Here is a 16,705-nt window from a genome sequence, read left to right as displayed (position 1 = left end):
AAATTTTAGATTTGAAAATTAAAAAAAAAGATCTACATTTTATTTTTTTTTTTTTTACAATATGTCATATTCTGTGTATTAGTCTAGGGTATTTATCAATTATGAACATGCCTACAGTATGGAAAGCTATTCACAGAATATTAATTTTGAAAATGTCCAGAAGAACATCAAACCACATAACATTGGATCAGAAAGGAAAGAATTTTGTCAGGTAAAGTACAAAATATGATATTTTTGTTTATATTGAGCAATGAATATTGTATATTTTATAAATGTATAGCTGACATTTTATACAATTTCAAATCGTACTGACAGTAAGTTTTAATTATTTCTTCTAAATGTATTTCTGAATTTTCAATATTTTATGATTATTAAAGTGTATTTTTAAATACTGGTAAATTGTTTTGTTTTTCTATAGAGCATACATGCTGAATTTATAAAGAGAGATGAAAGACTAGCAGAAATCGAAAAAGTTAAGTCTAAGATGACAGAAGTCTATAAGGAATTAAAGGTATACTGACTGAATTCAATTTTTTTCCATTGTAGTGCAAATAAGTGCAACCATAAGTTGGAAATTGGAAGATTTTAATTAGTCATAAAGGACATATAAAAACTTTGTTTTCTAAATATTATATATAGATCTTTGAATAATATCACCTGATTATTTATACCATGATACTTTTTTGTGTGTGTACCACAAATTCTGCAAAAATATGCCAAACACTGACATTTTAACTTGCGTAGTCTATTTTTCCAGATTGTCCCAATAGATTGTTTATGATATTTAGAAAACAAAGTTTTTGTATGTCCTTTATTTCTAATATTTATATCCTCCAATTTCCAAGTTATGGTTCCAATTTATACTCTCAATAAAAATTTCATTTTATGCAAAGTTTATTTGTTTGCATAGTAAAAACATTCTAAGGATGCCTACAATATTAACCATAATTAACCATAAAAATGTGTAACCTATTTTAAAAACTATTATGTACACATCTCTGTCAATACACAGTATTGTGTTTTAATTATAGATGAAAGTGCCTGTTGTCCGGAGTGTGTCCAATCCCCTTGAAGATGCTGATCAGGCAAATCTGAAAGAAAATAGTGAAACAAAACAAGACCAGAAATGCCACAAAAACAAGGTAAATACCGAATGACATTCTTTTAATATACTTTTTCATATGGTATTGCATTTTATTTTCTTTTGAATATACATACATGTAGAATGTCAAACCATAATGATGGTGGTTTTATTGTGGAATTTTTTAAACCAGAAAATTTAAAATTAAAACTCTCTTTTGAAAACAACGAACCTGAAGATATCTTTGCAGAATCAGCTTTGGACTATTAGAACATAAAGTTGCATAATATTAATTCATTCAAATGGGAAATTTATTTTTGATTATTAAACCCTTTTTGAATCTTTGTTTAGGTATCTAGAAGAAAGTACTTTCAGAACTTGAAGAAGAGGATTCTACGATTATTTCATTGCTGTGTGTCCCCCTCGTTAGAGGATGAGAGCTAGTTAACTTTATTTGTTAATTTTATAAACATTTTGGTAATGAATATGATATTTTAAAGCTTTATTTCCTTTTCCCTTTCAAAATTAAAGTACTTAACACAGAATAAAAGTGTTTATTGTACCAACTAAATATTTTACGTTGTTTTTTTTTTTTTTTTTTTTGATATGTATAACATTTCTTTTGATTTAAAAAGATGCAGATAAGTAATATAGAGTATAGAGTTGTTGCTAACAATTCAAATTATAGATCTATCTACCTACCTATAGTCCTTGTTGCACTCTGAGACACAAAGGGTAAGGACTAGGGATTTCGATTCTTCTCCGTTCTTGACTTTTTTCTCCACCTCTCCCAAGGTAAGATTGTTTTCCTTTAGTTCCTTTTCCAAGGTTCGCCTCCACATTGTGTTTTGTTGCTCTGTCCTCCTGTTCCATTCTGGGGTCCATTAAAATTACAGTGGATCTTTGAAAGGTAGAGAGGGTTTGGGGTCCCTCCTCCAACAAGGGGTTGAGTGGGTAATACCAAATAACAACCACTCAGAATATATATCATCTTCGAATGATAGAGAATATATATCATCTTCGGATGATAGAATATCAAAATAAACAGATGATATATCGACCATTCAGGGCTTATATCATCTCTAGATGATAGACTGTCGATGCATTTACAGATGGAGATATCAACTTTTCATCCTAAGATATTAACAGATGAGATATCAACCACTAAGGATATATATCATCCTTAGATGATAGAAAGTTCACATTTACCAGAGATGAGATATCAACCACTCAGGATACATATCATTCCTAAATTATAAAATGTCAACATTTACAGATGAGATATCAATCACTAAGAATACATATCATTCTTAGATGTTAGAACGTCAACATTAACAGATGGCGACATCAACCACTCAAGATACATATCATCCCTAGATGATAGAATATATCGTTATTAACAGATGAGATATCAATCACTCAGAATAAATATCATCCTTAGATGATAGAATGTCAACATTTTCAGATACAATATCAACCACTCAGGATACGTATCATCCTTAGGATGAAAGAAATCATAGAATGTCAACATTTACAGATAGAGACATCAACCATTCAGGATATATACAGCCAATGGGAATAGACTCAACATTTCTAAATTACATTGTCAGCTAAAATAATATTGTTATCTACATGTAATTGGGAATAATGTGCATTTTTGGGGACAAAACTTAAACATATTTAAGAATACCATTTCACTTAATAAGTAAAGCTTTTATCTCACTTTAAAATAAAAACCTTTATTTATTATTTCTAAGGTAAAAGTTAAACCTTTGTGGAATTCTTATGCAACCCAAATAATTTCAGACTCAGAATACACTCAAAAAATTATAAATTCAATGATTTTTCTGCAGTGTACATTGTAACCTTAGCCTTTCGTTTTCATCTTTTGTCCAAAATCGCAAAGCAGTATGGTACAATGTTAAATTTCTTTTTATGTAAAAATAGGCAAAGTACTCAATTTTTTAAACCTTGTAAACTTTAAAAATGTGTTGAATTCTATCTCGTTCTATTTGTCTTAGTTTCTCCTAATTTTTGTCTTAATCTTCATACCTTTCCTGAAAATTCATGAATTGTTGACAAATTAAGTGTAAATCCATTTTTAAACTGCAAGTCCAGCTTTGCCAGTCTTAGTCAATTGCGGTTTGAAAAAACAAAGATTAAATCAGATGACAAATATCCAATCAACCGTCAGCATTTATTTTATATAAATAGAGATGAAAAACTCAAATTGCAGAGAATATCTTTATTGTGTAAACATATACATGTACAAGTATTTATTTTCAACTGCCACAAAAAGATACTTTCTTGTTTATTAGGCACATCAGCAGATGTCAATTTTATCACAGATGATTTGTAAATCCTCTATCTAAACAAAGTTTAAGAAATCGATAGCACGAAGGAGGTGAAAAAGGAAGAGACAGAGAGAAACTTTAACAATATTTAGCTGGTGAGAATAAATGAAGTCAAAAATACTGATTTTTTTACTCTGAAAAATAAATATCTCTGAAAAAAAAAATAATAAAATGGACGGATTTATTTTCCATTGTGGAAAGACTGCACACACTGTAGTGAATGCATTTAATTAAACCAATTAGCAGGTCAAAATATATCACACCATGATTTTGTGAAGATGTAAATAAGACAATTACATTTCAGTTATATATCAACAAAAAAAAACAACAACAAAAACTGAATATAAATAATCAAAAATAAAATGCAATCAATATTTTATCACAGTCTTGTTAAGGAGGAAGTCTCGTTTTCACTTTCATTGACCCAATTTTCTTCTTAGATTGATAATGCACCAATCTATCAATTATCAATAGATAATGCCTCTTAAATCATTCACCTTCTTCAATGATATAAAAACAATATATAGTGTTTAGTTCTACACACCAATGAGAATAGATCAGGTGAATTAACGATAGCACACAAACTCCAAGATGATTCAGCTGATATTGGTCACAATAAATTCAACCAGTTTAAAAACATAGATGACCTCTTCTCAAATGCTTTATAAAAATTAACTTCTAGAAAGTCTCCAGGACTGTTGAATAAACCAAAATAGTATAAAATTTGTTTGGTGAAAATCCATAGAGCACAATTAAAGTATTTTTTAAGGGGGGATGACTTAGTCATCGAGCTGACAGAGTAGAGCCACGCCCCTCCTGATCCAGTGGTCCTGGGATTTGTCGGAGGGTAGGGACATGGCAATGACAAAGTTTGTGGAGTGACCAGTGGTGGACAGCACACCACGACGCTCGGACGTCTTGTACACGGGAGACACGTAGATTTTCTTGGCTGGAATATCTGACCTCTTACAAGGTTTCACCCAGACCTAGTGAACAAAAAAATATTTGTTATATTTAAAGATTTTCATTTCATTTTTATCATTTGACAAATTACACACAAATAAATGACTAAATGCGATAGTAATTTAAAATCTTTAATTGATGTCATGAACAAATACTGCGGGTAATTGAAGCATAAGGTGTATGCCTTGACATACATGTGCAATAAAACTTGTCTAAATCTGACTTGATCACTGGTGCCATGGGTAAAAAACGGAATTTTACGTTTTACTAAAAAGGACTTAATGATGTTAACACTGTATTAAGCAGGATTTCGGAATACACAAATCCAGATTATACAAGTTTCACTGTACATGTACATACAGTGAAACTTGTCTAATCCTGTTCATTAAGAAATTGACCGGATAAGGCAACATTCTAAATTATCATTTTTAACAATTAAATTTATTGATAGGGACTTAAAGTTTTCATTGTATTAAGCAAGATTTCAGAATACACAGTATCCTGACAAGTCAAGTTTCACTTAATAGAGTAAAATGTGTTAATATCATGTAACAAACCTTAGGCATGGCATCAAACAACACTTTGGGTTTGGATTCTGCCAATCTCTTATCATCTCTGTCCCATCTGGCTCCATCCACAAACAATCCATATACATACACTCCTACAGAAAAAAGACACATCACATTAAAGCTATGGTAACAAAAATTACAAAATACATCTGATCCCATCTCTGTTGTTTTGGAGGTCCATGTTTGCTCTGCTCCTATTTTATATTGTTTAATGGATTTTTTAGCTGTATAATGTCCATTATCTCTATATATTTCGTGTATAAAAAATAAATGTTTTCAAATTAGAAATGGTAACCCTCCCCCGTCAAAAAAAATAAGGACACAATATGGGGGAGAACTTACCATCTTCAGGTGGTGTGTCTTTGTCAGCATCATCCAGAATCTCGTAATCAAAGCCCAGCAAATCAATAGGAATGGTGTACTTTCTGGCAAAGTTCTGCTGTGCCCCGGTCAAGAAGGCCTGTGTGAAGTAGAAGCCGGAGATCCAGAACTGTGGGGGTGCTCCATCATCGTACCAATCCTGGAGGAACTTCAGACGGGCGATGAAGTCGTTGACGTAGCTTCCCAGTGGTTTCAGGGAGGGGTAGGAACGCTTCATCCACATGCCGGGGATCTTACCCTTCAAGATGCTGAGGACCACCTCCTCCAGATCTGCCGACATGACCACCAATCCCTGCAAAAATATAGGAGGTGAAAACTTGAAAAGGAAGGTTAGTATACTTAATATGGAAGAAACTGGAGCATAGCTCTTTGTGGAGTGGATATCAAAGCATTTAGCCTTATCTTTGAAAATCATATGGAATTTGGAAATTGAAAATGTCTTTTATAAAAGAACCTTATATAAATAGAATCATTCAAGTTACAATTTTGAATTGATACAGAAATGAAACCTGTGCAGCTCAGCATAAAACTTTTCATGCAGTAATCTTAATATACAATGCTGAGCATTACTGTAAACCAACTTTTATTCCTGATGACTCTATTTTTGGATATACCAGGAATAAACTAGTTCGAGACAATTAATTTTCGCAATCAAGCCTTTTTGGATCTGTTGTTAATTGACACATACACTTTAAGGACCGATTCGCAACAAGAAATATTTGTGATGACGAGGCTCTCACGAACTGGGCAAAAATTTCTCGCATGCCAATAAAAGTTGGTTTACAGTAATTGTTGCAGAAAAAAGGAATTCAATCAAGTTTTCTACACACCTTGATGGCTTTCCTGATGTTCTGTAAGCTGGAGCGTACGATACTGAGCAGTCTGTTGAAGCGCACCATTTCCTGTACCAAGACAGTGTTCATGCTCTGTTTGTAAGACGTCGGGTATTTACGTAGAGCAGCATCCGTGTCAAAGTTTCCTGGAATCTTGGACAAGATATCCTGTGCCACTTCATCCACAATTTCGTCTGTGGATTTTCCACCTCCTGATGAAGCTTTCGCCTGTACAGGAAAATTCAACAAAAAATATTTCATTTTTGATTCATTTATTTTAATTTTTTTAAATAAAAAATTAAGAGAGTAATTCAGAAAATAATTCTTTTGAGATCAGCACTTTTATTGATAAGTTTAATCATTAAAACTCTTAAGAACACTTGCAAATAATATTTTAAAATAAATTAACACCTAGCTATCTTTGTCAAAAATAGAGAGTTTAAACTTTAAAATCAATGAATTCTGAACAAAGTCAGTAACATTGAATATTAAACTATAACTTTACATATACATGCATGTGCTTGACATGAAATTCCTACAAAGTTAAACAAGTGATAAGCTTTTTACAGTTTTGTGTTCAGTATTATCAAGATTTGGCAAAGAATCTAACGACTGACGTGATCATTCTTTTTGGTTGTTCATGCTAATTTCATTTAACCATCTTATTTCATGCCATATGCAGCATTTTTCAAAACATTTAATGAAAGAATTAAAATACATGTATATAGAGTGAGCATTTACAAAAACAAGCCTTTAAACAATATAGTTCCATGAATTTTTAACCAACCAAAACATATCGGCGAAACTGAAATTTAACAAAATTAATTGAAATACTGAATTAAAACGTAATCAGAACAAACGTTATTATTTAACTCAATGAAATAGATGTAACTGTAATCAAATTCAAGAACCATAAACTTTAATCAAATTCAAAAATTTGTAGAAAACATAGAAAAAAATTATTCACCGCGCCTTGCTGAAATGAGAATGAGACAAGTACAGTAAACAAGAGAAGAAAAAGAAGTACCATATACCTGGTATATCTAGGTATTAAAAGCTTACGTATAAAGAATGATAAAACGGCTAGGATAGAAAAGGGATAGAAAAATAGCAGATTCTAATAGAAGTAGGAATTGTAATTCAGTCCTTTTGTCTTGTATTACTAGAAATGCTATACACATCTAAGAGGAAGTTGTATAAATAACTTTTTAAAGATTTTTTGTAAAACTGGCAGTTCAGAAATTTTGTTGCAGGAATTTGTTAAATAATATTCAAATACTTAATTAAGAAAAAATCCCATGAATATTTTGTGCATATACAGGAGTAGCTAAATATATATATATGATCTTCAATACACTGTATAATTGAAAAAAAAAAGGAATTTAAACTGCATCCTAAATTCTTCCAGAATTTAGTTCATCAAATAGCATAAAAATGTGCCTCAAAAATCCCAATTTTTCATGTCTCTCTTAATTCTTATTTAAAATTCCTGAAGTGTGTAATATGTTTTTGAAAATTAATAAAAAGTAAGGTTTGTCATTACTACCGTCCGAGTTTTACAGATATAAACCTATTTGCTCTGGAGTAAAAGGAGATATAAAGCTTAATCTACATCTATAGTATAGCTAAAGAGCAGCTAAGAAAAATAATGGCAGGTGGATAATATATGTGTATATATAATCGCTATGGTTACCCTTTTCTGTATCACACATAAGATACATCAAGTGGATGTCGGGATCAAAAATGACATTTTGTACAGCAAACACACATAAAAGCAAAAAATAAAAATAAAAACAATGCATTAGTTTCATCATTAATTTGATTAATTACAAAAACGGGGGTTGAATGTCTAATAAAAATTGTATATAAAACTAAGGGTATCAAAAGCGGATTCAACATATGCATGTAATAATGTCACGTACAATATAATGTACATCTACATATATATGCAAATATATCACACAAAAAGATGATTATATGCCATCCAAATGAGTCATTTTCATACTTATTGAGCATAGAGACTTAAACTGATTTAAATATTAGTTGTGCAAGTTTCAAGATGATACCCATACTTCAATTTTCCATTCAACACTTTGGTCCAAACTAATGATTTATATCATAAGGACCCCCCATATTTTGTAATAATGCAATATATAAGCTTAGTAAAAAAAAAAAAGATCTTTTTTTGTATGCTTATGTTGACCTCTGAAATCGTAAATATCCTTAACAATGAAATGTTTTAAAAGACTCACACCCCGAAGTAAAGCTCTTTTTTTTATTTTTAGAGATTTCACAATCACTCTTTTGTTAAGCTACTTTAACCACAACATTCTTTTTGATCTGAATTAGGTTCAAACACTCCAAACTTCTCCACACACAAAAAATACTAACCTGAGTCAAAAGAATGTTGTCAAATAACTGTTTAGTTTCGCCCTGATCCTTAGTAATGTCAGCGTTGTCATGCATACCAAAGATTCCAGGCTTGGGGTTGTGGGGCAGACTCTTGATGTACTCAAGATAGCTCTCATACTAAATTAAAATTCAATATTTCAAGGGTAACAAAGATTTGTTGGTCTCTTCATTAAATGAAATCAATGCCCCTCCCCCTTCACCAAATTTTTTTTTTTTAATAATGATTTGACAATAAACAGGATTAGTTTCTCTTCATACCACAAAATCAACAAGAATTTAACTCCCCCCCCCAAAAAAAATAATTTGACAGTAAACATGTGGATATGAAATCTACTCACCTCGCCATCTGGTGGGGCAAAGTAGACTTTGGATTCATCAAAGAAGTAGTCCTCCTTCTGGATGATGTCCTTACAGTAGAACCTGTCCAGGGTACTATGTAACATCCTCCTGTCCCAGTCGTCCGTCACACGACCTCCGTAGTTACACTCGCCCGTCAGGTAACGCAGGGCATCGTACTGAACTTCCTGTAACAGACATAACAAAACGAGGGTAAAAAATTGCTTCTAGTTGTGTTTATTAAATACAATTGATTTTTTTTCTAATATGTAACTATAAATAGACATTCAATAAAATTATGAAAATAGCTTAAAAATACAGTGAAAAGTGACTAATCCAAAACCTGTGCAATCTGTTTCACTTCAAATTACAACCTCTATTTTCATTCCCATTTTATTTGTGTTCATTTTTTATAACACTGTTTAATCCATCTTCCTGTCTATTCTGATCGACACAAAATTTGTCTCCCAGTGCATGTCCAATTAGATATCCATAATTTGGAACACTTAATTTTCAATAGATTTACATTACATCTAAGAATATCTGATGAAAATTATTTTTCACAATTACTTCTCAGAATGTCATAAGACCCATGACTTACATCATACTGGTTGAGGAACATATGGAGTTGCCTGACACTGATCCTTAAGTCCGTCTCGTTGAATTCGTACGGAATGTTCCATCCCAGCGGACCAAACTTTCTTCTCTCCTGGACGATTCCGTGGAAGAAACACAAGCCAAACAGCAGCTTCTTGAAGGCTTTCTGAAATTTTCAAAAAGGTAAACAAATTGTAAGATTATTTACTGCAGTTAATTATTGACTAATTTAAAGAACAATTATATATGGTATATTCTGAAAACCTTAAATCAACTAAAAAAATGTTGTATTAAATATTGATAGGTTTCTTATTTAAGTAAAAAAAAAAAATTCTGATACAAAAAAAAGAAATGAAAAAATACTACAATTACACATTTAAAACTATCAAAAATAGAGCTGAAATTGCATGGCTGAAAACATTGGGAAAAGTACTATTTTAGAAAAAAAAATTCCAATGGTCAATAAAATTTATTAAAGAAAATGTTTCAGAAATTAAAAAAAAAACACATACTGCATTCTGAGGTTTGACTCCATTAAAGAAATCCATGTCAGAAACGGGATCGGAAAGGTATGACCTTAGGATGTTAAATCGGAGACCCTTTGGTGGTTCGTTGGTCATCTTGACACCATTCTGCAGAATGGACACAGGGAACTGGTTGGAGGGGTAGCTGGTCAACCATAATCTGAAGTCGGGATGGATTTGCTCAGGGTTGAACTCCTAAATAATTATAAATTTAAATAATTATAATGTTATTTTACATATATACAAGAAATATACTCACTTATGGTAAAAGTCTACCCACCAATTCAATTTTGAAGAAATTTCTTTGCAGGAATATTTACAAAAGCAATCTTATGGTTTTTCTAGCAAAGCTCTAAAGTTACAATAAAATTTATGAATTACCTCACAAATCTTTTCCAGGGTAGGCATCCAAGAGGGAGCCAAGTGGCAATTCTGCAACATGACCCAGGTGCCCTCTTTGATACCCTTTTCAATCATTGCCAAGGCGATAGGACCCTGACCTTGACCCAGAGACAGAGAGTCAAACTTGGCTCCCCCAAATCCCTGATCATCAGCAAACTTGAGCAGGGCTGACATGGGATCAGCTCCCGGGGACAGCACAAACAGCAGAGGGGAGGTGGGATTACTGTCGTTGAAGGAGTTGGGCAAATCAAAGGGTGGGGGCTCAATGAATTTCTTGCCCAGTTTTTCTGTGACAAACTCTTGTACTGCTGGTGTTATCTGTGAATGGAGAAAAAATTAAAATTTTAAATCCATTGAACATATACAAGTATGTATTAAATTTCAGATTGTTAAAATCAATTATTATTTATGATCATATGATTATAAAGCTAGATTGTTTTCCTCAAGTTAACATCTTTTGTTCATATACCTAGAATACAAGTACATGTACTTTAAAAGCAAATTTTCATGGAAATAAAAGAAATTTTCAGGTACAAATGAAATCCTACCTTGTCAGGTCTCAGACACCTTAGAACCAGCAACTTCTGGAAAGTTTGTAACTTGTCACTCCAGTCTCCAGGCATTGTCTGATGGAACGGGTCCTACAAAAAAAAACACAAATTATTCCTTCCAAGTAAAACCATGGATATGTCAAAGAGAACTGAAGTCCCAGATCACCTACTCGTTAAGTATTTTACCCTCGATATCACAAATATCCAGATACCTCAAATTTAATCTTGGTCACATTTAGTTTGAGATATGGAAGATTGACTGTATTTGAGTATGTATACATACCAATGAATCGTACACCTCTCTCCAGCCATCTTTCTGCGAGATGAATTTAGTTCTCATTCCTTTGAAGTGGCTCAGATCCTCCAACCTACAGATTTCATCCCAGGACTTGGAAGGCAGCCAGTCTGTTGGATTGGCGTGTGGGTTATCCAATCCGATTCCTCCGGTCAGCAGGAATCTCCATTCCTCCTCATTAATCAGTTTGTCATGTTTCAGGATGTTGACGCACAGCAGGAAGGAGAATAACAGCTAAAAAGAGAAACAGGAATAATGCAGGTATTACTAATGCCCAATTTTTTTTTTTAAATTATTGCAATTTTTTTTATGTCTCATGGAGTTTGGAAGCTTTGGTGTCCTTTCCAAAACTAAGGTAAACAATTCACCCAAAATCCAAATGCTAATTGGATTTCTTTAGCTCATTCCAAAATGTACCAAAATTTAATTAAAAGAAAAAATTTAAAAAAGAATATTTCAGGATATGGCATAATTTGATCTTCAAAAGCTAATTGTATACCTGAAGAATTTTTTTTACCTTATCTTTCTCAAACAGTGACCTGCAGATGTTGCAGTACAGGGAATAGGTGAAGTGGTTGTGGAGATTTTTCAGACGCGTGTCCAGATCGTCAGACTTTTCAGCATTGTCAATGGACATTATAAATAGGTTGATGAACCAAGCCAGTGAGTACTGGTACATAGGCTCAATATTAGCCAGATCAGCAATAGAGAAGAAGAGAATGGTGGAATGTATAGCGATTGGGGTATAGCCCATTCTAGCTGTGTCAATCTTCTTCTCGGTTTCTTCAGCAATGGCCTGTAATCAAAATTTACATGTATCTCATTCTTCTAAATTCTTTTTTTTTTTAATAAAAGCTGAAAATCAAAGTTTGTTCTAAAATGGATACAAAAATGTTTGGCAAATGATTAAATAAAAGATTTGTAATATAAACTGTCTTTTATATTTCAAAAGGTAGAACTTTCCAAAAAATTATTCAGATTTTGCATTATCTTTGAGGGAAAGAAATTGAGGAAGAATATTATATATTAAGTAAATTGAATCTGAATCAAATAACTCACTTGTTTCTCAGAGATCTCATTAGCCAGGACTTTGGAGGAGGACAGAACTTTGATAGCCGTCTCATCCTCAAGGATATTCCCCTCAGAGGAGGACAATACTTCAAGGATCTTGTCCTCAATTTCCTTGAGCTGCCTCTTGTTGTCAGCACTCTGTATAATGAGGGCATTCTTCTCTTCCTCCAGCTCTGGCCTCTCCCTGGCGACCACAATACCCAGTAACTGATCCTGGAGACCCTCGGGGGTGATCATGAAGTTTAGGAGGGTCACCTTTACGGCGGTTTCTGGTAGATAGTGGGGGTTCCTCAGTTTCGTGGTGATGTAGAATTTGAAGTCCTGGGAGTACTCAATGGTACTGTCACCAAGTCGGATGCACATGGCACCTGCTTGTTTGAAGATCTGTTTCAGGAGGAGAGGTTCCAACAGGGGGTCCATTTCCTCACCAATGTTTTCAAGAAGAACCTGTAACATGTATTGTCAGTATTGTAAGATCTCCAGCTTACTGAAGCAGATCATTTTGATGCTAAGAATATACTTTGTAACAGAGAAAGCTAAGTTCCTTGAAAATGGTTTTGTTTGATTAAAATTGCAGCAAATAAAGAAAGATTGATGCAAATAAGCAAAATATGATAAAATTTCTATTCAAATAACTTGCTACAAAAGCCTTTCAGAGATTTTTCACTTACAGGAGTTCCAAACTGGATGCAGTTCTCCAGTGTTCTGACAAAATCTGAGTCACTGAGTTTGATGACGTGGATGTTGTTGGCTTTCTCCATGTTCTTGATCCATTTGTTGGCCTGACCCTGGGGGTCAATCATCAGTGGCCATCGCCTGGCATTGCTGAAAACAGAGAAGAAAGCTTTGAATACACCATTCCATGGTACAATAGAGTCATTTTATGTACATGTATTCTTTCTTCTTTTTAAACACATGAACTGCACAAACTCTGAAAAGTTTTCATCTCTACATTTAGACCTTAATATCTAGGGAACTCAACACTCCCACCAAAATTTGTTGAGAACAGAATTTCCTTTTAAATCTTCCAATTATAAAAGGTACAAGTTCATCTGGACTTATCATTATTTCAGATAATTTTATTGGCAACACAAGCATCTGTATATGACTGTGCATGGCTGTTTACCTCTTTTGAAATGCATATTCAGTCTTGGACTGGAAAATCATAAGAAAGACAAAATTTTTAACTTTCAGGCTCATCTCCAATTCCCCTCCCAAAAAGAAAGAAAGCAGAGGATACTTACGCCAAAATGATACCATTTTCCAGGGAGAAGCTGTCTGTTGGAAGACCTGAGATATTCCAAGCCCGCATTTTAACAGGTTCTCCCAGAGTATTGATCAGGGAAAAGTCATCAGAACACAGGATTCCTTGCTTTTTTACCATGTTTATCCAGGATTCCACTTGATCCTACAAAAAAAGATTCAAAGAAAACATATAATTTTGATTCTTACATCCCCATCAATATCTTGTTGATTTGCTCTTTTGTTTTCTGACTAACCCTATTACTTTTTGAATAATAACTCTGATTTTAAAAATTCATGTAATCCAATTACTCTTGATTATAATTTTTGAATCTTATTTGTCGATGAAAATGTCAAAAATTTTTCACAAAAATCTTCTGGGTTACAATTAGGATAAAAAATTTCCAATTCTTGAAGAAGCATCTAAGTGTGTTAATTAAAAAATAACTATTTGTATTACATTAGATAACCTTTACATAATATTTTTTAAAAAAATTCTTTATTAAATAAACAATTACAGAGTTGTCAAATTTTTATCTCAGTCTTGAGATTTTTTTTTTTGGTTAAAAAGGGCCACAATTCTCCAAAATAAATGAAAATCACCTGTCTGAAGGCTGAGGTGAAGGCACCAAGATAAGCCACAGTTCCCGAGGAGATCAGGATGTCCCCGGTCAAGTTATTATACTTGATCCCCAGGGACCTAGCGTTCTGACTCCACCTGTCCCTCTCACCCCCCAGTCCACTGATCAGCTGCTCGGCTCGCTCCAGTTTCTTGGTACACAGGTCTACCTGGGTCTCCAGGTCGGCCTTCTTCTTCTTGTTGTTCTCCAGTGTCTCCTGCAGCTTGGCCAGTTTGTCCTGAACCTCACGCAGGGAAGCTCGCTTCTTCTCCAAGTGAGACATGGCTACTGCCAGTTCTGCCTCGGCTTTCTTCAGTTGCTCTTTCTTTGGGGCCACAATCTTGGCCACTCTGGAGTAAAAAAGATTCAGATTCTTTGATTCTTAGTAATTTGACAATTCATGTACAGTGGAGTCTCATTTACTTTTCAAAACACAAAATAACATTAAAAAATTCTTAAAAATCTGTTCATAAAGTTTGTGTCTTCATTTACTTAACAAAACTTTTCAAAAATTGTTCTAACTTTTCAGAAAATTTGAGTCTTACATTTGAGTTGCATACATGTATAGTGAGAACTGTCTAATCCAACACCTGAACAATTTCTTCCACTGTGTATTCTGACCCTCAATTGAATTCCAGTTTTAATGTTTTCTGTTCTTTACATCATGTTGTCCTCATCACCCTTGTCTATTCCGGTGTAGCATAATATTTTGATTTTTTTTAAATTTTTTTAGCAGATTTCAAAGCATTAATTTATTTTCAGATTAATTTATTTTCAGACTATGTAACCCTCCCCCCCCCTCCCCCCCCCGCCCTTTGATACCCCTGACCCAGGGGGCATGAAATTAACTATTTTGCTACATGCACCTTTCTTCCTCTAAAATATATAAACTTGGATCATAGACATAATACTCAGTAGCAAAGGACAAGACTTTCAAAGAATTAATGTATTTTTCACTACATAATCAAAAGAGCCCCCCCTTTCTTACACCAAAACATCTGACCCAGGGGCCTTGAAATTCACAAATTTGGTTGAGGCAATAAATGGGCAGAGGACTCGATATTTTATGGCCATAATATTTTGCTTTAAATTAAAAGGACCAATATATTATGGCCACAATCCTTCTGAAATTTAAAGGGTGTGGAGGGCCATAATATATCACTTTCTCTGGTTAAATTAAAAGTCTGGATTGGCCATAATATTTTGAACCCCGGGTTCAATATTTTATAGGGGGGTTCGAATCTGTTTTTTGAACCCGGGTTCAAAATGTTGGACACCGGCATAAATTAATCTCCCATTGTATGTCAGATTTGACGGTTTCGCTGTACATGCATATACAATTACAGTTGAACCAGTTTGCCTTGACATTTAATTACCTGTCATAGACATCCATAGCTTTAATCCATTTACACAATCCTTCACAAGCTGTGGAGGCTACTTTCACTTTCTCTGGTTCAAAATCTGGATTGGTGATGTACTTGGCTCGAATTTGCTTCATGTTGGCTGGTGGGATGTTATCCTGCATAAATAAGAGTATATTCTGATCTGTGACAGAGACTTTCAAATACACAGATACACTGCCAAAATGATTCAATTAAGTTAATCTTACCTTGTCAAAGTTATGCAAAGATTCCAAAAACTTCATGTCACCCAACATTTTCTTGGCAGGGCCCCAGTAGTCCTCAATCTTCTTCCCAGATCCGGATGGATCCGGAACACGTTCCGGTTTGATTCCCTTGATGACACACACAGCCTCAAGCACTAATTTAATCATGTATGGGGGCTGTTTCATGGTCTTGACAATGGTGATATCCTGTGGGGTCAAGGTATCTAAGGCAGCCAAGGCCGAGTTCAGGGCAGGAATAGCTTCTGCCAAATCAGAGTCACATTCATCTTTGATGGCTTTAGCTGCCTTGGCTGTTTCATTGGCAACTGCCTCATCAGCTTTCACAACCTATATTGTGATAAAAATGGAAAGGATCAGAAAAATGGATTTTTTATTAATGTCTAAGAGTAGCGATTCCACAGTACATTTGTAAAAACAAAAAAATTTCTGTGCAGCTCTTTCATTCTTCCTCCTTCTCTCTCTCCTCTCCCCTCTCTCCTGCTATTTTAGGACAATAATTACCTTTTCTACTTTAGCTACTTCTACAGAGTCCTTTTCGATGACCACCATTATTTCGTCGACCTCCTTACTGGCCTCTCTGAGCTGGGGCTGTAGGTCAGTCAACTCCTTCTGCATGACAGACACCTGGGAGGCGGCCGAGTCCAGCTTCTCCAGACCTTTCTCATACCTCTTCTTCTGCTTCATCACCTCACTAAACGAAGATGCAGAATACAATATTTACAAAAAATTAAAATGAATAGACTTTTTTTGGGGAATAAATTGTCCTTAAGATTCATCAATCTTTTGAAAATTAGAGATAACTCTTATTTGAAATAATAAGTAGTGACTTTTACTCCCTTCAAAAAAT

At 33.9% G+C, this 16,705-nt stretch overlaps 2 protein-coding genes across 2 annotated transcripts in view; one reads left to right on the top strand and one right to left on the bottom strand.

Moving 5' to 3' along the window:
• Nucleotides 1-109: 109 nt before the first annotated feature.
• Nucleotides 110-1,547, top strand: LOC134256150 (uncharacterized). The gene is made up of 4 exons (XM_062738768.1): nt 110-211; nt 419-511; nt 1,032-1,142; nt 1,433-1,547. Exons 1-4 carry the CDS (start codon nt 119-121, stop codon nt 1,523-1,525), a joined length of 390 nt encoding a protein of 129 aa, XP_062594752.1. The 5' UTR covers nt 110-118; the 3' UTR covers nt 1,526-1,547.
• Nucleotides 1,548-3,311: 1,764 nt separating this feature from the next.
• Nucleotides 3,312-16,705, bottom strand: part of LOC134256158 (dynein axonemal heavy chain 7-like) — a 39,614-nt gene continuing 26,220 nt past the window's right edge. Inside the window, 20 exon segments of the mRNA XM_062738777.1 lie at nt 3,312-4,421; nt 4,956-5,059; nt 5,310-5,640; nt 6,179-6,409; nt 7,149-7,157; nt 8,573-8,710; nt 8,932-9,117; nt 9,531-9,692; nt 10,039-10,245; nt 10,432-10,770; nt 11,001-11,093; nt 11,287-11,532; nt 11,816-12,094; nt 12,358-12,816; nt 13,041-13,194; nt 13,614-13,777; nt 14,215-14,581; nt 15,608-15,750; nt 15,841-16,185; nt 16,360-16,549. Of these exon segments, the coding sequence (XP_062594761.1) occupies nt 4,215-4,421; nt 4,956-5,059; nt 5,310-5,640; nt 6,179-6,409; nt 7,149-7,157; nt 8,573-8,710; nt 8,932-9,117; nt 9,531-9,692; nt 10,039-10,245; nt 10,432-10,770; nt 11,001-11,093; nt 11,287-11,532; nt 11,816-12,094; nt 12,358-12,816; nt 13,041-13,194; nt 13,614-13,777; nt 14,215-14,581; nt 15,608-15,750; nt 15,841-16,185; nt 16,360-16,549 (4,354 nt within the window). The 3' untranslated portion in view covers nt 3,312-4,214.

The sequence above is a fragment of the Saccostrea cucullata genome, unplaced genomic scaffold (assembly GCF_032062105.1).
Source record: "Saccostrea cucullata isolate Sc308-1 unplaced genomic scaffold, CSIRO_AGI_Scuc_v1 ctg204, whole genome shotgun sequence".
In the NCBI taxonomy this organism is placed as follows: Eukaryota; Metazoa; Mollusca; class Bivalvia; order Ostreida; family Ostreidae; genus Saccostrea; species Saccostrea cuccullata.
The sequence above is the reverse complement of the archived record's forward strand: the minus strand, read 5'-3'. Positions and strand labels throughout refer to the sequence as shown.